Source organism: Clarias gariepinus, chromosome 5, assembly GCF_024256425.1.
Source record: "Clarias gariepinus isolate MV-2021 ecotype Netherlands chromosome 5, CGAR_prim_01v2, whole genome shotgun sequence".
NCBI lineage: Eukaryota > Metazoa > Chordata > Actinopteri > Siluriformes > Clariidae > Clarias > Clarias gariepinus.
The window spans coordinates 19,440,391-19,466,888 of NC_071104.1; the positions used below are offsets into that span (position 1 = coordinate 19,440,391).

Genomic DNA, 26,498 nt, shown 5'->3' on the forward strand with positions numbered 1-26,498 from the left:
ATAAATAAACTTTAGCACAATATTCAAATTTTTTGAATTTCACCTGTATGTCCATCTCTGTGTCTTTTTAAACATAAACATTTCACAAGGAAACTAGAGATATAGTGTCTACTGGGGGAAATTACACCAAGAAAGGTTATGCTTATTTCATAGGTATTGGTATTAAATTTGCAATGTAAATTTGTTAGTATTAAATGCCCTATAGGACAGTCCCGTCTCCGCTTTAGAAAACAGTTTAAGACATTTTGTGCAGGATTCAAGAGCAACTTCAGTACAATAAAACCATGACAAATGCAAGTCTTTCCAGAATCAGGAACAAAACGCTATTCAAGCACCAGTTTGGGCATATTAGCATCTATATTCTTGGCTGAAAACTAAACTAAAAAAAGTTTAACAGCAGGTGCAGTCTGGACTAGCTGAATGGCTTGGACTTATTAGAATAAATGTAACTGGGTGCACTTAGGTTGCACCCGGAATTAGGAGCCATGCTGTTTAGCTCAAGTTAAAATTCTCAAACAGGCTGCTAGAAATGGACATTATAATTTGCAGGTTTTTAACTTCAGGCATTTTCACAGTCATGCCAACTATACTGTTATTTTTTCCCAGTTCTTGGCAAAAAAACCCCTAACTGAGCACTGAGCAGTAGACAAAATCCTGGCAGCTTTGTGATAAAGGTTTTACTTAACAATTTACAATTACTAATTATTAAAATGATTTTCTCAAATAGTTCTCTCAAATAATCATATAAACTGTTTCCCTCATATATTAAAAACTATACTGATACTAATGATTGCAGTGCTTACTGATTGAATTAGAGGCCAAAGCTCACAGCTTTTTATTGCATATACAAACAGCAACAAAAGTTCATTGAAAACACTTAAAAATGCTGATTTGTGTGGGTGAGTTCTTGGCTAGAGCCATCTCCCTTGCCATACTTTTTTGCTTATTAGCAGGCATTCTGGTGGGGTCAGCTCTCTCAGCCTGGGCATGAATTCAGAGGGAAGGCACTAGCACTTCTCACCTCATCCAGCTCGTGGAAAGTGGAAAAGACTCGGCTTTGGCCCTCTAGGCCTGCTGCCAAAGCCTGCATGTTTGGCACTAGAACATGCATTTCTGAAATGAGCTGGCTCCTGCTCAGGTCCATTCTACCTCTGGCGCGCTCATACACACACACACACACACACACACACACACACACTCACACACACACACAGACAATAATGCTAATGATGTGAGGTAAATAGAAGAAGGGAGCAACTGATATCATCCTGGAGATGGCAAAAAAGCACTGGAGGACAGTACTGCATGTAGGACAGACAAAGCAGAATGAAGAAAATGCACTAGAGGGATTCATAACAACAGCAACAAAAAAATGCACCCCACAGTTTTAAGTGAAAGCGACAATGTAGAAATGCAATAAAAATATCCTGCTCTTCAAAATCTCACTAGGTGTTTGTTTTTAGCTGTAATGTTCCAGCAGTCTGACACAATCCCACTATCTCCCCTTTCTCGGTCAGACACAGACACTCTCCTTCATCTTCTGGCGCCATCTCTCCTCATTGACTTAGACCCTGGCACTGGTTGTGATGCTCCGGTTAGTCTAAATGAAGAAAGATTAGTCTTACTCCCAACTTTGGATCACTCACAGGGTTTGGGCAGAGCGATACAGGGCTGGGGTGAAATGGAAGGAAATGAAATTGTAGCTAAGGTTTTCATTTAGATGCTTTAGTGACAGAACACATACAGCAATCATGTTGCTCTACAGAATACCAGAACAACTAACACAATTATTCTCTGATAAACTCGTGTGCCTTTTAGAGCTTTTCTAGTAATATTATAGTGAGAAATAAAAGCACAATAATGAAAATGACAACCAGTGGATTTCGCTTGTTTGCTGCAGTACAGCGTATGGGACAGTGCGCAAGTGAAACATAGAGATGACCAAATGTACCACTTATGAGTACACACCAACAACCAACACCTTCATCCAGCCATAACACAATCATGCCTGACATTGCAAATGTTTAATATGATATTTGCAGACTCTAATCAGCCTCTCTCTTGAGGGTGACATAAACTATCCCTCAGAATCCAAAGTTTGCTTACTGCCAAAAGCATTGAAGAGAGAACAAACTGTCATCAAGCAGACAAAGCCATAGTCTCTATAACTCTAGGCTTACCTGAATAAGTGAAATGTTGCTTAAGTTCAGACGAAAGAGGTAGTTTCTGCAGTTAAAAGAAAAAATTAAGGTTAAATTAGACATGAATAGATATGATGAAGGATAAACATTACCAGGAGCAAAACAATCCAGACACATCTTTTATAATCCCATTACTGTACATCTATCAAGTAGGAAACATACTGTGTGTAAAAATACATTTTGAAAAGGCTGTATTTGTTGATGTTAGACATACATCTTAGGCATACAGTCTTATGAGAAATGACACAGAATGCATTCTGCACAGACTGGAAGTGCAATCATTATTACCTTGCTCCTACTATTAGCTCATTCCTGGTCAGATCAAGAGTGAGTTGGGAGTAGTCTCGTACACTAGGGTGAGAGAAAGTGGAAATCCAAGGGCTTAATGCTAAAGTAAAGAAAAAAGGAGAAAAATGGACATCACATTAGAGGAGGAACCTATTCAGCTTTTGTTGAGTGATTTTGAGTTTCAGGCATTAGCGACATCATAATTATATAAATCAATCAAAATGATATAATTCAAATTAAATATTACGAATTGGCAGAAAACCTATTCTGGAACGTCCTGTGGCTCATTCTAGGAAAGATAATTGCACTTTTATGAATTGGTAGGCCCGAGTTTCCCTTTAAACACAGATTTCCATGACAAAAAAAGTACTTAGCAGGATTATCACCAATGTTCATTCAGTGAAATCTTACAGTCTCTTTGCAACCAGTCATGTACCAAGCACAAATCAGTGTGTTTGATGCAAACGTTCTCTGTTCCGTCAAAAAAACTACAGCCTGGGTTTTGACTTTGTTTTTTAAATGTTTGGATTTTTTTGTTGTTAATGCACGCAGATCATAACTCTTCTCATAACTCATGTTCACAAATGAGTGCACAAATAACTCAAACAGCAAGCTGTATTCCTTTTACTATTCATTTAAACAATAAGCAGAAACAGGTGCCTGTAGAAGTAATTGAAAAACTGGGGAGTTGAATTCCGGGGAGGGGGATTAAGCCGAGCGTCATGAGGGAGACCCAACGGTGAGGTACAATGCTCACTGTACCACATCACGGCTGCTGATCCTAATTCAACATGACACTCAGTCAAAACTACACTAACTAGGAAATGTATAAAAGCGCAGTTTGACACAAGCTTCTGTACATCAAAACAATTTGGCCTGCCAGATATTTAGGGCACCCATCAAGGCTTTTAAAATGGGAACAAAGTGACATAGAAAGACCATTATGTAAAAATAAAACCACTTGATCTTTTGGTGACCTAACATGCTTTGCAAAATGGGATTTCACAGTAAGGAGGATGAAAAAGATTTGTCATCTTTTAAGTAAAATCTGAATATTTTAGCAGTTCACTTGACCTCACATCACTATATTGAGAATGTGGTCTAAGATATTATGAAATCCTCACCTCATGATAAAGATCAGATTCCGCTATTTAATGTTACATATTGCCTTTTGAATTTATATGGAAAACCATTTAATTTTATATCTCAGCTTCGACCAAAAGTAAAAATAAATAAATAAATAAAAATAAATCCTTTCTTCACATTCACAAATCTCCAGACATACTCAAACGCATTAAAGCAATTACATTCTCCTTTACCATCCATCATATGGTGCACATTTAGATTATGCTTTGAAGGTCCAAAGTAAATTCAGCTGTATTTGTCCAGGTCAGAACCCTGGTGGACCTCCTTCCTAGGCAAAACATGTGAAATAAAACCATAGATCACAGTCTCAAGGGGGCTTAATCATCCAGATGTTTGGGTCAAGTAAAACAAGCATTCTCATGGGAAAACGAATCAAAACATTTTTTAAGCAATCCTACTGAGAGACGGAAAGATCTAGGCATGTGATCTTTACATCACTGTTACACACTGGTAAAGGATGTGCCCGGGTCTGACTGGGACCATATGGCAGCACAATTTAAGTCATTCTTTACAGAGACATAACGAGAGCAGGATTCCATAATCACATCCCTCTGAGGGGCTTGTAGTGTTTATCCACACTGGAAAGTTTTAACAGAACACCCTGCGGTGATCCCATTTAGGTTTAATGAGCAGTTATAGCCCCAAATGTGTCTCACACATCATTTACTATCAAATCTGTTTGGATTCAGTACATCAACATCATTTTTATTTCTTGAACTTATTACCATAATCAAAAAAATAAATAAAATAAACAGACTCTTTAAAACACAGACACACACACGCACCCACCACACCACACCACACACACCACACGTGCTGCTATAAGCATGCTATTATATTAAGTGGACGATGGACAACTGCTCCTTGGCAGAATAAATCACATACACGCTTAAACTCAGGTGTCCGTCATTCATTCAGTTTGCACAGAAGAGTGGGTCATGCATGCTAAGAGAAACTGAGCGAATTAGAAGACAGCTGACAAGCAGAATCAGGCTCTGTAGTCCAATACAAATGTAATGCTAACATCTGGATTGCCTCTGCACACTGCAGGGTTACAGCTCACTAAGGGAGAAAGGCAGAAGTGTTGGACATAGAGGAGAGAGTAGCCCATGCAACAAAAAAAAAAATGAGTAAACTGCTTTCAATTTTCCACACTAATGCAAATTCTTTATTTTTAAAAGCCATAGGAGAATGCACAAAATTAGATGAGACCCTCATGAGCTGCCTGTGCAGAAATGTTTGTTTACTCTCTTAAAAGAAGATAACAATAAGGGTCCACTCTAAAAGACATTATTACTTTCACTTACTCTCGTCTCTACATGCATGACTGCCCCTTCACAACGTGTCTCTTGGGCATGCTAGTCCATATAAATGAAGAGGAAACATATAAAGACCGCTTGCTCTCATCCTATGGGCCAGATTTTGCAGTTGACAGATTATTGCGTTCTGATTTATAATGCATTGGCTTACCGAACCAGTGGATGAGGCTGGATTTGACAACATTTTTCAGTCACACTGAAGGTGATTTAATCATAACCTTTAGGACCACAAGTGTCCTTTGTATTCTAAAAGCACAGGCGAAATGAAAAAAAAAATGGTTATGAACACAGAGCAGCCTTTACTGATGTTAGCCAACATTTCACAACTCAAGGAGAATTAGCATAGCAGACAGCGTAAGACAGAGAAAGAGTTGTGTTGATCCTTCTCACAAAATCCTTATTATCATAATGAATACTCTCTGGTCTGAATGGAATATAGGTTGCAGCAACCTTTTGTCCCGTCAACAATATGCTTTCTTTGATTACATCAACAATTTCCTGCCTCCAGGAGAGACAGACTGGGCATTGCATTTCATAGTGATTATATTACAGCTAAAATCCAGTACTTACACAGGAATTACTTTTTATCAGACAGACTTACTACAGACACTGTATGTTGATGCTGTACGTTCAATGGCTTTCAGTCAGTCAGTTGCTGTCCTTTTCTGAACAATGAGCTCCTGTTGCATGCCACAGCATTGTAAATGCATGTTTGTAGAAAAAGCAGTTGTGCTAAAATAGCTGCCATTGCCGCTGACCTCAGTTTAAAGTTTCAGGCACATTTGTCAATGAAATTGGAGCTAGGGGGTTTAGAAAATGTAGAAAATGACCAGTAATTTTCCCTATAGTATGACCAGTTCCCTACAGCTCAAGGGAAAAAAAAGATTCGAAAAATGTAGATACTTTTTAGATTGGCATTGTCCCAACGGTCTCATTATCGCCATTTTACAAGTGGACGCACAAATCAGCAAATTAGCAGGATTATCACCAATGTTCATTCAGTGAAATCTTACAGTCTCTTTGCAACCAGTCATGTACCAAGCACAAATCAGTGTGTTTGATGCAAACGTTCTCTGTTCCGTCAAAAAAACTACAGCCTGGGTTTTGACTTTGTTTTTTAAATGTTTGGATTTTTTTGTTGTTAATGCACGCAGATCATAACTCTTCTCATAACTCATGTTCACAAATGAGTGCACAAATAACTCAAACAGCAAGCTGTATTCCTTTTACTATTCATTTAAACAATAAGCAGAAACAGGTGCCTGTAGAAGTAATTGAAAAACTGGGGAGTTGAATTCCGGGGAGGGGGATTAAGCCGAGCGTCATGAGGGAGACCCAACGGTGAGGTACAATGCTCACTGTACCACATCACGGCTGCTGATCCTAATTCAACATGACACTCAGTCAAAACTACACTAACTAGGAAATGTATAAAAGCGCAGTTTGACACAAGCTTCTGTACATCAAAACAATTTGGCCTGCCTTGTAAATGCATGTTTGTAGAAAAAGCAGTTGTGCTAAAATAGCTGCCATTGCCGCTGACCTCAGTTTAAAGTTTCAGGCACATTTGTCAATGAAATTGGAGCTAGGGGGTTTAGAAAATGTAGAAAATGACCAGTAATTTTCCCTATAGTATGACCAGTTCCCTACAGCTCAAGGGAAAAAAAAGATTCGAAAAATGTAGATACTTTTTAGATTGGCATTGTCCCAACGGTCTCATTATCGCCATTTTACAAGTGGACGCTGGAAATAATTACAATTTTAATAAACTTTTTTAAAACTCATGGCTAAGGCATGAAACACGAACACTTAATGCTGAAGCTGCAAAGGACTGCACTGTCATCTTTTTTGGTGACAATTATTTATTCTTAGGTTGCTTACGGCTCTGTAAAGCTGGCTATCAATAACAAACCAGAAACCTCTCTGAATTTGCTAAATGGTGGTGTAGGGAAAAGCCACGGGCAGTAGATAAGGTAAGAAATTACTTTTTCATAATTTCAAAAAAGTATACAGTAGAACACTATGACTTACAAATATTAAATTCTAGTAAATAACAAGACCGGTGTCTGAAAAGACAAGGATACCATTTAAAGATGGGGAAAAAATGCTACTGGGGAAAAAAAAACCACACAGATGGGTCCACAGACTATAGAATAGGTACAGTAGCTTTCAATACGACCACAGCACAAGAAGAGTCCCTTGACAGATGGAGTTACCTCACGTCTCTCTTTCCAAAGAGACCCTTATTTTCCCTTTCTCTTCTCACAAGACTGGCCTACCTCTCTGAGGATCGTCTAGAATCTTATCAGGGGAGGCAGACGGGAGCTTATCTGAGCAAATACCGAATTTACCTTTGTTTTGTCTTCCTGTTGTGAGATTTCTGTGTTGTTTGTGTCCTTTGGGGGCAGGTGGCTACTGGATGAGCAGGCAGGCAGAAAATGCTTCAGAAATTTAAATTCTTCCAGACTGATAATCAAAAAAGTGAGAACAATAAATGGGCTATGAAATGTCACATTGCAGAAGAAGACGTCGAACTCCACTGGGGTGATAGTGGACAATTCATTTAATGGAGGGCCAGCTCAGCCGGGCTGAAAGAAAATCTCTAGCAATAGCAATGAGAAAAACATTTATGGCCTGCAATTTCACTAAGCCATTAAACTTCCTTTAGCTGTGCCTGTGGAACGATGGAAAGGCCATGCAAAAGTGTGGAGAAGCACAAGCCAAACACTGGGACCAACAAATGATTGGCTAAATAACATTTGCAGTGCAAAACAAAAGTGGTGCATGGTTCTAACCTGCAGGCCAAATACCCCAGGCTAAGTGTAATGAAACAGAAACAAGCAAATGCATTTGCAGTTTCATTCCCCTGCATTGTTAGTACCAGGAACACAACTTTCATTTTATATATAAAAATGTTTAAACAGAACAACTATTACCCAGTAGACAGCAGATAGCAAGCCCATTCCACCATTCAGAGAAACAATCTGGGGCCAATTACAGTGGCTGTAGACAGAACGGAACCAGACAGAGCAGCGACTTACTGTTGCCTATCGTCTATTCGGTGATTACTGACATTTCATCAAAGAAGATTTGGTCTGAAAGAATCAAATCTACAGACTAATCTGCACACAAGGCTTCTGGCATTAAATTGTCAGGGCTCAGAGTATATCATCCAGAAATTAGTCCTTCTGAAAAGCACAAGACCATCAGCATCTGTGTGGGCAGTAATAGTGCCACTTTTGAAGGGACTTCAACACTGACTTGGATTGCCTTTAATGTAGGTATTTACGGAATGAAACTTTGGCTGTCTATTCAGAAACTTTTTTTAATGCTGTGAACGCCATCTTCTAGTGACCCATCTCTGCTCAGGTCCCATGAGTCCTCCATAAAGTGCTGGAATGATATTTCAGGCAAGTCTGGGCTGTACTGAGCTTGTTACGATTAAATAGGAAAGGTAGCTGGTTTATGGGAGGCACTTAAATGTATATATCAGATTATGGTAATGTAATCTTTATTCTGCTGGTATGAAGCTCAGGACAGGTCACATCATGAGCAGTAGGTTCTACCAGAAAGCTTGCCCCGCTGCTTCAAGAGCCCCCGCTGATTCGGCCACACTTCACTGCACGCAACCAATTAAAAATAAAGCATCCTGTCCACAGACAGGCATCACTCGTCTTTTAACGCATACATAATCCATCTAAAAAAGTCGGCCAGAGATTAGACCCTGGGCCCCTGTCCTCTTCCACGATCCTTAGGTAACGCCTCACAGTGGCTGCTTGAGTGCTCTGCTTAAAGATTCTCATCCATCAAAGAATCTAATCTCAGGGTTAGCCCACACCTTCATTGTGTCACAACTTCCATACCAATGCACCAGCATAAAAGAGAGTTTGAAGGTGTACTGCACGGTTTCTATGCAATTGGGCTAACATAAAAGGATATTTTAGGTGAGCTAGCTTACGATACGGAGCCAATTGTTCAGCAGTTTTTATGCTGAAGAGAATGCCAAAGTAGTTTTGCCCTGATGAATGGCCATGACGAAAGCGCAAGGAATACCTTGAGAAGGAAAGAACGGTAGCCATTTCTGTGTGTGAGTGAAAGCAAGAAACAATTAAAGGGAGTCTGGTTGCTTAACATGCTTTGTAATGTAATGCTTAGTTTTGCTACCAAATAGTAGTGTTTTCTAACAATTTGAGATAATGACAGATTTACCGCTCCTCCCCAAAGAAAGCTGCCAATTCCAAAAAAAAAAAATATCCACACAAAATAACCCTCAAGTGTTTTCAGTTGCAATAAAAAGTGCATGCCATAGGCAATGTCCTTATGAGCTATGGTTTCTTTACTGTCCAGGTAGAGTTTCAGCATTATCAAACCCTGTGGCTGTCATTTTTATATTTACTGTCAACCATTTTTCAGACAAAAAATATTGTTCTTGCCATCCTACAAACACAATAATATACAGTGCTTCATCTTTCACTCTCAATGCATATCTATGGCGGCTTTTTAAGCAAAAAAGTTGGCACAAAGCTTATCTTGCATTTTTGTCTGCTACAGACATTGCCTGGGAGACAGAAGAGGATTGCACCACGTTCTGTCCTATTCATGAGCTGACAATCTAGGAGTACAAGGAATGAAAGTCATTCATCTGCTGCAGAACAGGACGTTCCTCTGCATTAGTATTGTCCCTAGATCATTCTGTGTTTTTCACATGGGGCAGTCTCATAGAAAAGCATGACGCAGTGTGAACTGTGTATGATCAACTCTTGGGTTCCCTTACAGCACAGTGAACACAGTTTTTAAAGAGCGCAATAAGAATCACACACCACTGTCCCACTGTACTAATCACAGGACACCTTCAATTATAGCCTGTGACAGTTCACAGTTATTTCAATATACATTTTGGTATTTGGCAGACATATACTGTATATACTGTATATAATGCATACTATAATAATATACAGTAAGATATAAAAACATAATATAATAAGGAGAGTATAGGGAGAACATTAGAAATTTGGAACATAATATAATAAAGAGGGAATAGCTTTCATTAAAGAGAGAATGATAAAGACATAACATTGTATATTGTTCTACTGCAGGTAACAAATACCTTCTCAGGATCCTTAGGAGCCTCCAAGATAGGAATCTCTTTAAATGGCTCATTTAGATCAGATGTTCTAGGAACTTCAGGAGTAGTTTTGAGGCTTTTAAAAACTATCCTGATTTGTCTAGCTTTCTTCATTTTGTAGGCTTGTACATTGTGTATTTTACCCTGAGCAAAATGCAAAGCTGTTACTAATCCTAAACAGTGTTTTGGAAGGATTTTTTTTTTTTTTAAACTTTCTTTCTGTGTGGCAGTGGCCCACACATCTGCAGGCATCACTGCAAATTTGATTTGACTAAATGTATGGCACATTATACTACTTTAATAGCCATTTGCAGCTAGAATCAGTGGGCGAGCAGCACTCACCTTGAATTGAGATAGTAGGGTGCTCTTGGTGGGTACACTCTGCTCTGCTCTGTGGCTGTAATCTTGGGCTCGGCTCTGTGGGCGATGTGGGCTTTTGGGACAACACAGCGGGGATGCCAAAAGAGAGCAGACAGAGGAAAAGGCCAGACACAGCCAGGGAAACTAGGTTCCGTGGCAACGCTGTCATGGTGACTGAGGCCAACCTCTCCTCTAGCTGCCAAGGTGGGCCTCTGGAATGCACCTGGAAAAAAGGAAATAAAAGTGTGTATATGGTACCAGTAAAAAGTTTGGATTTATTTTCTACATTATAGAACAATACTGGATTTGTATTTAAACTATGAAATAACACATATGGCATTAGGTAATTACGAAACAACAACAACAGTCACTTGTTATTTTAAGTCATGAAGGCCAGCTGTTCTGGAAAAGTTCTTGCAAGAACAGTATTGTCAAGTGCATTTGCAAAACTTACCAAGGACAATGATGAAACTGGCTCTGATAAAAAATGCCGCAGAGAAATTCACTTAGAGTTACCAGCCTCAAAAATCACCAATTTACAGCACCTCAGAGCCTGCACCTTAGAGTCTTTATAAAGACTTTACAAAGCATATATAGTGGTATATTAGTATAGTACTGTAGTATACTAACTAACCTGTTCAAACTGTTCAAATGAGATTATTCCATATTTTGGATGCATTTACGGAGCATAAGTAGTAGACACATCTCAATATTAACTGTTTAAACTGGGTTATTTCATATGTGGATGCCTTCAACATTGTTTTACAATTTACTATAATAATAAGAAAAAAAAATAAGGAAAGACCATGGAATTAGAAGATGTGACCAAATTTTTGACTGAAACATCTGTAAACCGTACATCTATTATGCGCAGGGCCACTATACAAGCCTTGGGAAGCAATATTATGATCTGAAGTTACAAACTTTAAGAAGAGCGCTGAATCACTGCAGGTCTTTAGAAAGGCCTTAGACCCCTAAGGGTTAAGTTAATCGGGTCTAGGCTCAACAAGGTTATGTGGCAATAAAATGATGCCAGTGCTAGTGACCTAAATGTACTGAATAACCAGGTTATCACATCAATGGAGTTTTTCTTACCTACATAAGGAGTTAACAATATGCCTGTTTAAAGTCGGAATGTTTGGTACAGAACCTTTGGTTCAAGGCATTTTGTGACCTGAGAAAATACAGTTGAGTTATGGGCGATTACCTCCATTAATTTGGTTAATTCAAATTAATGGAACATGCAGCACACCGCAAAAGAATAAATATCACTTCATTTATTTAAAGTATAATTCAGCATTCCTTCCTAAGAGGTAATTTTCCAGTTTGCAACTTGCTAGGCAGCTAAATGATAAGTATAGTCAGTGTTTAAGATTTAACAAACAAATAAAGTACTGTACAGTATGTCTGTATGAACTGGGTGGTGTAGTGGTTAGCACTGTGGCCTTGCACCACCAGGGTAGAGGGCTTAATTTGCACCTCGAGGTCTGAGTGTGTGGCGGTTGCATGTTCTTCCTATGATTGTTGGGTTTCCTCCAGGTAGTTCGGTTTCCTTCCACAGTCCACAGACATACAGATTAAGTGGAGTTTGCTTATTGCCCATAGTGTGTGTGTGTGTGTGTGTGTGTGTGTGTGTGTGTGTGTGTGTGTGTGTGTGTGTGCGTGCGTGCGTGTGCGTGTGTTTGTGTGTGCGTGCGTGCGTGTGCGTGTGTTTGTGTGTGCATGCCCTGCAATTGATTGGCACCCTGTCCAGAGTGTACCCCGCCTTGTGCCCAAAGTTTCCTGGAATAGGCTCTAAGGCCTAGATTACATAACCCTGTATAGGATTAGTGATATAGAAGATAAATGAATAAATGAATATGTCTGTGTCATAAAATCATAATTTGGGAGTTATACCCTAAGATGATGTCTGTTGTTAAGGTATTTTATTTCATGCTTTCCGTTTACCCTGTTGTAAATAAACTGTTCATGGAGTTGTGTGAAAATAGTAATTGTACTATCACTAGAAGCAAAAAGTGTTAATAATGTTATTTAAAAATATCCTTTAAATGAGCCTTATTTAAAAGAACCATTGTTTGGTCTATTTGATATAGACAGTGCTGTTACTATTCTTAAACAATGTAATCAATAAATTATCTAGAAAAAGGTCTGAGTTATTTTGAGTGTTCAGGAAACTATGGCCAGTTTTCTGCTATTTACATGTTTGTGCAGGTTTATATACCTAAAAGTGTAATTCATATATATTTTTTTAAATCATGCCTTTTTTTCACCTCACTGTTCTGAAAACGCACCAAACTGTGTCCTCAAAACAGAGGTGTGTACCGAACCATGACTTCGTACTGTTATACTGCTATATTGATACACTGATCAGCCATATCATTAAAACCAGACTCTGACCTTTTAATAATGGAATAAAATGTGCAATAGCAGAAATACTTAATTTAACGCTCAATAAATACTGGGTAATTGGGTAATGCAAGCCAAGCGAAGCTGGAATGCTTCCACCACATCTTCTCCAACAGCCCATGCAGCAAAGCTCTTTGCACGTAGAAAAGCTGATGAATTATTATTGCTCTCAAATATATAACTTCAGGAAGACTTTACTGGAGACCCTTAGTCAACAGTTTTTTCCACACAAAAACCTAAACACATGGCAGAAAAAGCATATCTTACACCTTTAAATAAACGTTTTCAGTACAGATAAAAAAAACTGCTTGGGTAGGAGGAACGAGTGTTAAACAGCTCATGACATAACATGATATCTTAGCTTTAAAGTTCTTTATATAAATTGATATTTAAAAGTCCTTAAAGACCAGAGGTGCTGTGTGTATAGGATGCACTTTGATGTGAAGGAGTTTTAATATCAGGGCTGATCTTATTAGATGCAAGGCAAGGCATGACATCCCCATCTTTATTCAACACTCCTGCATTTCTACTGCAGCCACATTATGCCATTGCAGTTAGCAGCTCACTCAGAAGGAAGCTGCCTGTCAATCTCCACACAGAAAGTAAAGAACTGCCAAGTGCTAAGTGCTCTGCTCTCCATGTGTCACAGCAGATAGGCCTTAATGGGAACAATAATCATGCCTGAATAAAACTATGGGCTAAAGACACTGAGGATAAAATTAACCCTCAGGCTTTCCATATGTGGGCTATTATGGGAGCTAAGAACACATTTCTCTCTCTACATACACTTAATTTTCAAATGGCCCCCTTTCAGGAACATCATCATGCACTCTTCTATGGAGTCTATTGATACTAAGCTGACATTTATACAAGACTAATACAGCATGTGTACAATGCAGATGATCAAACCTGCAAAATATCGGTACAGTATTTTCTATTCGAATTACAGGTCTGGTCTATGGTTCATGATGAGTCAAATGATAATATTGAGCATTATTATCCAGACTTATTTTAAAGACAACGACAGAACACGCTAAAAAGTATCTGAATGCATCTGTCTTTTTTACTTTAATGGAGAAATCGATAGGAAATTAGTGGCTCCATTAATTACAAAATCAAGCATTATACCCCCAATCAATTTCACACAACAGCTGGTAACTACTCAGGCAAATGAGACCAGGGCACTGCAGTCAACATTTTTTATGATTATTATTATTTTTTTAACACAGCTCAAATCAAATCTTCAGATTAGAATCTACAAAGGAGACTGGTACTAAAAGAGCAAGGGCATGGCACAATGGACGAAAATCAGATACTGCACACATTGAGAGGATGATATGGATCCTCAGATGATTCCTCTATTGTAGTCAAAGCTGGAACGAGCTAGCCAAGTAAAGGAGTGCCAGCTGCTCAGAGCGAAAACTTGGCTCAGGTAAACATATAATAAATAAATACTTACACCCACATGTGCACACACCTCAACACTAGCACAGAAATTTCGACTTAGTTTTTCCACAACAGTAAATCTACTGCTGTGGGTTCATTAGTCTCAACTTCCAGAGAGAAAAACTCCAAAGGCTATACACAGATGTGTGCATACCCCCCAACAACACACAAACTTGCAAATTAAGCTCCTGAACAGCTGGTAACATTCCTCCCTAGGGCTGTGCGTATGAGCAGTGAGTCTGGAAACCTCAATGCTAAATGCTGTGTGCCTCAAAAGTGCCCTCTTAAAAGCTGGCTAGGTGGAGTGGCACTTTCTGGCTTAACTTATTGAAATGAAGTTTATCTAGAAGAATGGGGAACAAAGGAGCCACCAGGACTATGGTGGCCGAGCAAGTGGAGATACAGCCAGACAGAGAGAACTGACGATTATCCAGGGCCAGTGTGCACTTACTGTAGATTTAGAGCTGCTCCTGGATTACGTTAATGACCAGGCAATCAGGGTCTCTCTCTCAACAACTTCAGGATCAGAGGAGAAATCGTCTGTCTGGTGGGCAAGTGGTCCCAGGCTTGTTTCTGGCAAAGTCCTGCGTGTTGCCACAGCAACAAGAGCCATTAACGTCCAAGTCATTATTGTTTTTTTGGACAAATGAGAAATGGAACAGATCAGTGTTTTCTCAGTGTGGTGAGCTCTAAGAGGCCAGCTAAGAAAGGCTAAAGAGTGCAGCCACAGTGTGGTGGCTATCTCACTTAATGAACAGAACATCTTCAGTCAGCAACCGATGTAGGGGCATGGGCGGTGCAGATCATTTTACAGTGTGATGATTTTTTAAACCATTTTCCTGTACTGCTTTTGACATTAAGATGTCTTCAAAAAATTAAGTATAGAAAAAAGAGACAGACTTGCTAACGGTAAGATTTATCTGTGTCTCTGTTCATTTAAAAAGATTTAAATCTAATAGTCTAATCAGTCTAAGCATCTAATCAGCTTTTGTTAGTATGTATTTTAGGCTTAGCATTTGTACACACTAACTACTTGTCTCATGTTCAATATAATTTAAAAGAAGATGGCAACATAAAGTTTATTTAAGTATTGCTGTCTTTTTTCTTCTTAGATTAAGGACGCCTGATTGGAACCTTGGCCTTCTATATGGTACCATCTCAGCCTTGTAAAGTAAATTTATTAAAAGCAAACTTTCACCATTTTTCAAATATAGCAGCAATCAGAAGGGTCTGTCTTCTAAATGAAAAAGTAATAGATGGTGGTGCGGCAAAATAAAATGAATACATTATCTGTCATTGGGTAATTGAACAATTTGGTAAAGTGAAAAATCGCTTGGTGGAATATAGACTCACTGACATATGACAGGTGTACACCACATTCCATGGGCAGATGCCCTGTTTTTGTTTGCTATGAGTCATAAAGCTTCAGTACCATCTACTCTGTAAACCGTACTAAAGCAAACACTGCACCTCATTCGAACTGAAAGCACTTCTTTAGTCAACTCAAGAGACCAGATTTAATTACAGCTCAAACTTTCTCAGCCGAATCTCATCTGAATCAATTAAAAGACTGATTAAATTTCTGACGGTCACAATAGGGAAAATTGCTGCCCACAGACACAACCTATTTCATATTAGAGAGGCAGACAAGTGGATATTTTTGGTCCTATAGATGGAGGAGGAGGAAAAAAACTCATCAAAATGAAACTTGTAATATGTGAAATTCAGTCCAAGGAAACATTCTCTTCGGAGAGTTCTGGAACGCTAAGCGAAGTTGATTATCTCTGATGATTTTCTTAAGGTCTAGAATTGTATATCCAGAAGCATGATTAAGTCCTTATAAAACAGTATAAGTATCAAAATTCATCCATCAGTCATTTCGACGGAGCTTTCTGCAGAGATAACCTTGCACCTTCACCGAGGGAATACCGACACGCCACATCACAGAGCCCCTCTCGGAGCACTCACCACACTTCGCCAGCTCTCATTTGCGGGAAAAGTAAGAAACACCTGTTCCTTAATTGAATTAAACATAAAAAAGAAGATGTGCAAATCAAATGACCTTCAGTTGAGCGACTAAAGGTTTTTGGAAATTATTTAACTTCACACCCCCTGCTTCTTTTTACTGCAATATTCTGCTGTTCATGTGGAAACAATTTGGGCTGTTTCAGCACAGTAACCCATGTTCTGGATGAACTCTCTTCTGAAATGAACCCTTAAGGAATGGTTCTGTCTGACAAACACGTACTAAATGCAAAGGTGAACTCTAGTTATAATACAAAGTATGTCGAACAGTCTTATAAATGTTCCACCTAGCATCCTTAAAGAAGTTCGAGTCTGTTTCCCTAGATGAACATTTAAAAGTTTTATGTAAAGCATTACAGCAGAAACTTTGTTTTTAATAGCTTTAAGCATTCTTAGAAATTCTCTTAATTAACTGAAACCCAAAGAAGCTTTGAGGAATTCTTATTTCTTACAACTTATGTAAGATATTAAGTCATTTTATATAAAACATCTTTAATTGAATTGAATTTGTATAGCGCTTTAAACGATTGTCCTTGTTGCAAAGCAGCTTTACACAATGAGAAGAATTATTTAAATTTGTATAAGATGTGAATATGTGTGAATCAAAATGATAAGACTGTCCCTGATGAGCAAGCTGTGGACGATGGCGACAGTGGCAAGGTAAAACTCCCTGAGATGGTTATAGGAAGAAAACTTAAGAGGAACCAGACTCAACAGGGAACCCATCCTCATTTTGGTGAAAAAGGATAGCAGGGTTTGAGCTACATTATACTGTGTGAGACTGAAAGTTCAGTATAACAGGAGATGTGTTAAAGTTAAAATAGAGTCCAGTTCCTCTTTGATCTATGGCCTGTAAAAAAGCGTACAAGTGCAAGACCCTCCATACAGGGCACAATGGGTTGCTTAAAAATCATTAATGAACCCCACATTGGGCATGTAGTAGTCAGCCATCTAAACCCTATTGATCTCGGATGTATCATTCTCCCAAAGGCAATCACAAATAACGCCAAAACATACACAGAATTTTTTTTTTAAAGGCCTCTACTCTTTCACTGCTTCACCATTTTACTTTGTGCCCCTGACCTAAGGTGAGGTCAGCCAGGGTGACATAATTCCCCTCAAACACAGGGCCACATCAAATCTCTTTACAGCCTTCAGCTCCTTAAAGGGACATCGAGAGACAATGGGGTTCCTGAAACCAGGGGGATGGGGACAGGGTGTATATGTGCCTTTTGGAAATTCACAGAACTGGGAGTGGGAAAGAAAAGAACGATATAAAGGGCTCTTTGGGGAAGGGGTTGAGGGGAGGGTCATGGAAATCACGGTATTGACTTGCTCATCTCACGCATGGGTGAATCCACTAAATCACTGAAAGGACTGTTCTCAGGAATATGCTACTAGACCTCAGAGACACACAAGAGATTATCACCCGTGGCTGATAGGCATGGAATCCAGCTATGTCCAGGAATGTATGCGATAACGTATCATAGTGCCACTTGTGGCCGTGAGCATTTTCATGCCTGCAGGGCAGGTTGGCGCCTGTAATGATGTGATTTCACACTTATCTCACAATTCCAGCACAAACGCTAAGGCCAAAGCCTTAATGTTAGAGTGTGTAAACCCATTTGCATGATTCCCTGAGCTCCTGGACGCATGGGTGTAAAGCAAAGAGTGATTACAGCGATTTTTTGCTAGCATTTTCTGCATAACCATGTGAACAAACAACAAAAAGAGGTCACATCAGCGCACAAAAGAAGTTACATTTAGGCATTTGGCAGACGCTCTTATCCAGAGCGACTTACATTTTTATCTCATTATACATCTGAGCAGTTGAGGGTTAAGGGCCTTGCTCAAGGGCCCAACAGTGGCAACTTGGTGGTTGTGGGGTTTGAACCTGGGATCTTACGAACCGTAGTCCATTGCCTTATCCACTGAGCTACCCCTGGCATACCTCATCATGATGTTATGTTTCTCTCTCAGTAACTATAAGGAGATCTATATGAGTGTTCTGACGATCAATATTCTGAGAAGAATTTTTGTGGGTACGTGCATTTTGGCGTGATTGAACCAACTAGAATGCAGACATGAAACGATACAGACACACTTTCACAGCAAAAAGGCATTTATACATAATGCAATGTATGACCAGAGCAAAAGTGTTTGGAAAGCTTGTAGTCCTGCAGCCCGAGGGGTAATCATCTCCAGCAGCTGAGCCCGCTGAAGCGATGAACCCAGTTAGTTCACTTTTAAGGTTCGTGAACGTCCATACACAGTTTGCCACATGAGTGCTTCTTAAAATTGAGCTCTTCAACCCACTACAAACCTAATAAACAACGTGGAACGATTATAATTGTATGTAAGACTATAACATTCACCACCAAATGCGAACTATTGATCCTTCCCTCCATTTGTAATTGACAGTGTCCACAGGAGGCTCACAGGCTATGATGGTGACTGGGTTATTAGAGTAATTTAGCAAAACTTGTGGGTATGATGATTTGCCAGATGCTATATTAGTATGGAGTAATGACTCACTGAATGCCGCTTGAGGCATAATTTACTAAACACGCATCCACTCTGATCTGTCTACAAATAAAAATATTACTGGTGGGTTCATTGTGCATTTCTTTTTAATACTGCTCTTAAATTTCGGGCTCATTCACTACAATCACAATCGGTGTCCGCAAGAGCTTGTGAAGTTGAAGGTGAGTGATGTTCATCAGACAGGTAAGAATACGTAAAGGCTCTTCTAACAAGCTGAAGAAAGATTTTTTTATTCCTTATAGGTATATTATAAGTATGTTATATAAAAGTATAAATAATAGTCTCATAATTCACACATAAAATGTTTAATAATTTCAAGATTTCTATCATGAAAGGACATTTATGAAAGTAGTCAGATGTGAACCTGTACTGTAAGTTGTAATTAGAGAGAAAGAATCTTTAGGACAACGGACTTTGCTTTTCTCATAAGGTGACAAATTGCTTTTTTTCTCCTTTTAACAAGAAAGGCAGGTGAGAAAATAACTGTCTATAGATGCTATAAAATAAGTGATTAAAGGAACTTCTTCTGTGGCCATTTTACAACACTGAAGCCATTATTAATACACAGCAGGGTTGGTGTTAGAGGAAAATAACTCAGACCTCTCTCTCATACATTATTTCCATATAACACGTACTGTTGTTTTTTATTCTTGACATTACTATAATTAACCTAATTATGCCCAAAGAACGAGGTTCATTCTTTGAAATGAGTTCTGATGCACAAGTATATTCTTAGAACATTTACTGAATTATATACTGTAATACTGAATAATTGTATAATTTAAAGAGCCTTTATAACACATCCATAACTGTATTTTATACATGTTATAAAGCAATGCTGGAGAATTTAGAACCGTGACAACTGTAACTAAGTAGGAAGCACACAAATGTAAAGAATGTTTCGTATGTATTACATTTTCCATTTACTGATGTTAATGGACTTATCCTTTGTGCATAAAATACTTTACTAGCAACCTGGGAGATGAGTAAATAACTTTCACATTTACAGTAAATAAGTGTAAAACATTTATAGTGAGTGCTGTAATATACTAACATTGCATGAAATATCACAAAATTTTGTAAATACAGGGTACAACTTGGATATTTTTTCTTGTTCAAGCATGACAGTGTGGAACTGCTGAAATTTAAACACATGACCTTCTGGTCTACAATATGAATCAAAACCTTAACCATTGAGGAACTATTACAGCACAACAACTAACATGCACTGATTCAATCACTTTTACCATTAACTTTTAGTTTTTTTTACAATTAACTTTACCAAAGGCTTTTATTGAATTTAATTGCACTAGTTATAGTGGCTGAGAGGTTGAGATTTTAGTGCAAAAATCAGAAAATCATGTTTTTAAATCCCAGCACTGCCAAAGGACTCAAAGGGTCTTTGAGCTAGAGCCCATACAATACCTTCATCTCAGTTGTATCTTAAAAAAATGTAAATGCAGTTTTATTTTTCGTAATATGTAAGATAATATAATACTGTACTATAAAAACATATCAACTTGTTAAAATGTTGTAAAAGCTATTTTAACAACAAATGGGTGCTAAATCTACAGTGTTGAATAAAAACATATGGTTGTGATTGCTCTGATGTCCACAAACATTTGGCCATAATGTGTACCTTGAGATAATACCTTAACAAGGTTTTAAAACTATCTTGCATATAGGCTTGAAAAATAAGTAAATATGTAATGAGGTAATCCTTCATAACTGTCAAACGGACAACTAGCACTTGAGTGGAAGAGCATTTAATTTTATACAAGTGGACTCTTCATAAAACACTTTTTGATACTTCACTTGATAATGAATATGCTGTTAGTAAGTAAAACAAATTAATAAATATTATATAAAATATGAAGTATATTAAAAGATGATCTCAATGTTGTAACATATGTTCTTTTTTCCCTCTTCACGTGAATTCAAAGGAATATAACTTATAAATCTTTGTCACCTTACAGATTTTGACTTGGACTATTTAAAGATCCTACAATGGCCAAGAAGAGCAAAAACAAAATAACAAAATACCAAATTCAAAAATTGTTATTTTGTTTTTGAATTTGTTATGTTGCTTTTGATTTTATTAATTTGTTTGGCAACCGTAACCGGCCACCGTAATCCACTTGTACTGCATTAAAATATTTTTAAGTACTCGAACACACCTAGTGTCTTTCTACACGACTAGACAGAGCAAATGACAGCTACAAAACGCAGCAAAGGTTGTAAAAAGGGTGTGGAATTAAAATGTCACTTCTTATGTATGGTTCTAAATGGGCTACTCTTCTGGGCATTCATCAACCAAAGGCCATCCATTCTTGTGTCAAACCATGGGCAGACAAAAAGAGACATATATATTAGATTGCTCTCTGTGCCCAGCTCTGCCTCGTGTGATGTATGGGTGGTCAGTCTGAATCTGAGTAACGGGTTGAGTGTGAAAGCAGGTTGAGGCAGAGGACGTCATCCAATCCAAGCTGGTGTCAGATACCATCATATCCACTTAGATTGGCCACCTCCGCCACTATCCAGTAACCAGCAGCACTCTGTCCAGCTGGTATAAAGTACACATCAGACTCAAATGACCTGAGGTGACTCACCGTCTAGTTTCTGTACTTGACAAGGAGTCATATTACATATCAAGGTAAAGCGGTTTCTACCGCTTTCTATTTAGCTCTGTATATCATGTCCCGTGTTGACTTATTGCTAAAATCATCAGGGTGCCCTGACAAGCTCTCTGTCTTCACCTTGTCAGGTCTTACTTTAATATATAGCAACGAGCATCGGTATGAAAGCCAGGAAGCTTTGATAAACAGCACAAATCGTCTGGATGACAAAGAACGGCCTTTTTACGCATAGATGCCTGGGGGTGCAGCGAGGAGTCCCTGTTGTGAACAGGTCCAGAATTAGGATAAGAGGTATTCAGACGTCTCAGTATAGCACTCTAAACAAAGACAGATTATATGTGGACCTTTTAAGTTGAGTAAAAAATTTGATGCAAGAAAAATAAAAAATAAAAACATAAAAGCTAAATTTTACCCTTAACACCTGCTCAAACAGGTAAGGTTCTTAAACTTTGATGCTCAAGTTGGCGCAATAAAAATGGTGCTGTCAACATCATTGTGCTTGTCGTCTCAGTAACTTGTAATTCTGTACTCTGTAACAATGTATGCTGTCTCGCCTATTTCTATACTGGATTTATAAACATTTTCATGTTTCTGGGTGGAGTTTTCTTTTAAGCTTCAAGCTGCCGCCCAGTTTAATTCAATACAGCAAAACAAGAAACTATTCCATCAAGGAAGACAACATACTCAATTAGTTTCTCTCTTAAAGACAGCACATTGAGCACTGTACTAATTAACTAAGTAGGCACAAAATCAACACCATGCATGGTTTTACAACACAGTTTAATTGATGGGCAAATTAGTCATGTCTTGAAGAGATTTTATTTTTGTAAAGACATAAAAACCCATACTGATTGGATGAAAAAAAAAAACGATTTCAAAAACAGGCACAGAGACATATGTAAGGATAGGAGTGTGTTCTGCGCCTATCCTTGTGAGTAATTACTTGAAGCAGGCGAGATGGCTGCTAGTCACAGACAACAGTGAGTATGATCTCATCAGTGTGGGGCACATAAAGGTCCACACAATTAGGAGGCCCTCTGTCAACCTGACACAGACACAAAATAAGGACACACGATAGATTGAATCAGGAATGCTGTCACGTCCATTCCAGTGCACATGCACATACACCATAGAATAGCTACCCTTCATTTTTGGGGTGTTTGGAAAATGAAAAAAAAAAAAAAACGACAAGTGACACATTGCAGTGAATACCCAAAGCATCAAAGTTCTTTAAACAACTGAGCTCAAATCTCTGCAGGAATTTAAGGGTTGCACTTCTGGAATTTTAGGCTAACTAGCCTGAGGCTCCAAACTGCATACATGAATACAAAATGTGCTTTCTCCGCAGGTCACCACAAGAGAGAGTGACCTACAGGCTAATAGATGTGACAAAATGCTATAAAGACATGCTGCAGCCTGGATCTAATGGCCATGCCTCTCTGGAATGCCACGGTCTATCCGCTGAATCTCTCGTTATGCAGAGGTGGAAAACACACTCGCAGCAAATGTTTGCACACTTAACTATCCCATGCACGTCCTGAGTCTTTAATAAGACAGTATGTGTGTGATCCTTTGAAGGCTAACTGACAATGGCTGGATGGTCCTTTATTCTGTTCCAGGCTCTCAGGAGGATTTTTTTTTTTGCTGCCGTTGGCTTATGGGGGTACCTGGAGACGTGTGTGTGTGTGTGAAAACCCTCTGTCACAGCCTTCTCATCACTCCATAAAATACACTCCGGATAAAGAGGTTTACTGATTTGTGCTTTGCATTTAAATAGATAAACAGCACAAAAAGTCAATGCACGCTGGCCCTCGGCTCATCGTTCGATAAATGTGATTATTATTTACAGCCTCATTTGATTATTATTACGAATTACAAATCTACTGCATGCTGAATATATTTAGAAAATTGTCCAATATTAAAAGTATTTTAAGAATTGTGTACTCTGTATTTACAGTGATTATAAAAGAGTCACATGCCATAGAGAGCTAGAGCTGGGAAAAGCACTGTGGAGCAGATCAAACAGCAATCAACATCAATCAGCTCTAATTAGCACATGGGGCACGTGGCCACACTATCAGATTCAAGATCTCTTCTGCTGCACATGTCTCAGACGAAGATTAGCTGAGAATGCCCGGGTGCTGAAAATCTGCCAGACTTGGAATATTTAGTGATACGATCAGTTGTAAAGACAAAATAGTGTAAATCTAAGAAAAGCCAGAGGGGTGACCTGAACCGACCTGCTGACCCTTGCCCTGATCTGGTGCCACTTTAAAATTTCTCTTTTTATCTTACTGGCTGATTAGAATGTTTCCATCCAGTTATTTGTGGGAAATCTTTAACACTTGAAATGCTTGTGACTGATGACATGCTGTTTGATAGAACTATCAGCACAGTGCAGAGGTTCAAAACAAGATTTAAAAGTACATTTTATTTCTATTCCCTACCTTCATTGGATATATCCAAGGAATACAATATAATACAGTTATATCAGCTCTAGCTAAATTCCATGGGATAAAAATATATAGAAACCTAAATTAAACTTGAATTTTTTATTTTTCTATCTACCTAGTTCATTATATATATATATATATATATATATATATATATATATATATATATATAGAAAAATAAAAAATTCAAGTTTAAATTTAGGTTTAGGTCTTTGTGAAATTTAGGTTTCTATATATTTTTATCCCATGGATAATATATATATATATATATATATTTTGACTATCTACTATTTATAGTCATAACACATGGTGTGGAGTGAAATTGTCCCAGGAATATCAGTTCATACCATATCATAACACATAGAAACAGACATATTTAAGATGAAACCTATTACTGAAAACAGTGGAAACTAAAGAAAAAAGTGAATGCAATTAAAGCTTGCTTGATTATTAAAAAATGTGAAGTAGTATTTACTGAAAAGCTGAAAAGCAAGCTGTAAATGAATAATTAGACCTTAATTAAAACTTATTTTGTTTTGCTTTATTTCATTATGGCCTTAACCTTGCCTACTGAGATTTTTTTTTCAATCCATTACCTGATTTATCCAAGAAGAATCCTGAGAGTAGTTTAAAAATCATGTTTTGCTTGCCAGAAAAAAATTCAAGCCATTCAAATCTTTTAGGACTCTCCAGTGCTCCAGCCACACTGATATACACCTCAGACCTTCCTTTCTGACCACTTTCCTTTTCACTTTGCTTTTTCCATTTCACTCATTTTGATTGTGTTTTGTAGGGAACTCATTTGGAAAACAGTGGAACCAAAAGCAATGGTTTAATGTTCACTTTCTTTTCTAACGCTATTTCTTTTCTATAAGGGATGTTGATAACTGTGCCATAGCTGAAAGCCTATTTATGACAAGCTAGGGCTTCTCTTTCTGTTCATTTATAGCTATTCCCTTCACAAGCTGCCTGTGCATGTATTGAATAATTGACAGGCAATGAGGGCTGACTCCTTGCAAAGAGGTTTGCTGTTTCATTAATACAGCTGAAGCATGCTGAAATTTTAGTTGACAATTACAAAATCACAAAGACATTTTCCTGAGAGCTTCTATTTTAGTTAGTTTTATTTTTCCAATAGCATGCAAATTGTTTTCTTTTTATGATTATGATTATTATTTTTATAATTAGTAGTAGTAGTAGTAGTATCCGTAATATCCCTGCCTGTTGATGTAAGATGAGCAGGTATTGGGCTGTTGTGCTGTGTGTTTGTCAGGGCACATTGATCAGTGTTCTCCAGCAGGCTAAGAGATGAGTACTGTGGCCGGTCTGCAAGACGCGCTTATTAAATCTAGCTTGAGCGCATTCATCACTCAGCTGAACTGTGCTGGCAGGAGACATGATACAGAACTTTAATAAAAAAACTCACCTGTGGATATGAAAGGAGCAGACAATGCAGCCTCTGCACTTCTTAAATGAGTCGCTTACAATATAATTAATTAATCAGCAGCACAATCCTTCTTTTAGCGTTAGCAATTAAACGTACAAAGATGGCAATAATGAAGGTGATATGGAAAGGAAGCACATGGCTGTACTGCTGTTATTTTGGTGAAACTGTAGTAGGTTAAACTAAAATTTATTGGTTTAATGCAAAGCTTTGACATTCAGCTTACTTTCTAAATACCACATGCTTTAATATAAAAAGCAAACCATATACTATTGGCAAAACTTGTTATAGTGCTTAAACTGAGCTGAGGGACTAATTAGTGTGTTTTTCGAAAAGTACGACTTGTGGCCTCAGTGCTGGTTTTCTGTGTAGGAGTGTCTGATGGGGACACAAGAGGTTTGGTTCTTACATTCTATTTCTCCCGAGATCTCCCTCCTTTTCAGAGCTGGTGGCCAAGCAGGCATGGCTGCTGGTTATCCTCCTCCGCTACCTCCTCTCATCCCACCCCTTAGTTCTTTAAAAAGGGAGACGGCAGGCTTTTTGAACACATCATCCATTTCACAATGTGTTCTTCACTTTCATTTTCCTCATCAGAAGCCTAAACACAACCTCTCCCTCTCTCGCCCTCTCTCTCTCCCTCTTTCTCACTACAATGAACCAGTTCATTGATCCATGTCCCTAAGCTCACACATGCACACAAGCACACTCCCATGCCCCACACACATTCGCCTCGCCTGTAACATTTCTAATATTAGAATTTTTATACTCTTACAAACACAAAACAGTGTTTTATTATCCAAGAATTGAGTCATTTTCTATATTTTGGTAACTATTCACAAGATGGCTTGATCATCATTTTTTGTCCTGTAGACAAGCTAAGTGTCAGCTTTGGTAATACAACTACTGTACCATGCATTTTAAACAAATATAATTGCTTTTATTACGCTAATAGATCACGCCAAATTACTGCAGGGGTTTTCCGTCCCAAAATTAACAATACTCTGCACATTAATAACCATCCCAGTCTTCACTGCCACACAAATCCAAACTGGATAATGACCTCAATGTTCTCAAGGTCCCTTTATCCATAACACTTCACCGAGCA

General features: G+C 38.3%; 2 protein-coding genes across 5 annotated transcripts in view; one reads left to right on the forward strand and one right to left on the reverse strand.

Annotated features, from left to right (window-relative positions):
* Positions 1 to 26,498, reverse strand: part of sema5ba (sema domain, seven thrombospondin repeats (type 1 and type 1-like), transmembrane domain (TM) and short cytoplasmic domain, (semaphorin) 5Ba) — a 102,486-nt gene that overhangs the window by 44,834 nt on the left and 31,154 nt on the right. For all 4 annotated transcript variants that reach the window (XM_053495927.1, XM_053495926.1, XM_053495924.1 and 1 more), the window contains exons 3-5: positions 10,422 to 10,662; positions 2,490 to 2,589; positions 2,181 to 2,226 (exon numbers count right to left, since the gene is read on the reverse strand). In XM_053495927.1, the coding sequence (XP_053351902.1) occupies positions 2,181 to 2,226; positions 2,490 to 2,589; positions 10,422 to 10,608 (333 nt within the window). In that variant the 5' untranslated portion in view covers positions 10,609 to 10,662. The remainder of the gene's footprint in view (positions 1 to 2,180; positions 2,227 to 2,489; positions 2,590 to 10,421; positions 10,663 to 26,498) is intronic.
* pdia5 (protein disulfide isomerase family A, member 5) overlaps positions 21,133 to 26,498 on the forward strand; it is a 91,039-nt gene continuing 85,673 nt past the window's right edge. The window contains exon 1 of the mRNA XM_053495929.1: positions 21,133 to 21,138. Coding sequence (XP_053351904.1) covers positions 21,136 to 21,138 — 3 coding nt within the window. The 5' untranslated portion in view covers positions 21,133 to 21,135. The remainder of the gene's footprint in view (positions 21,139 to 26,498) is intronic.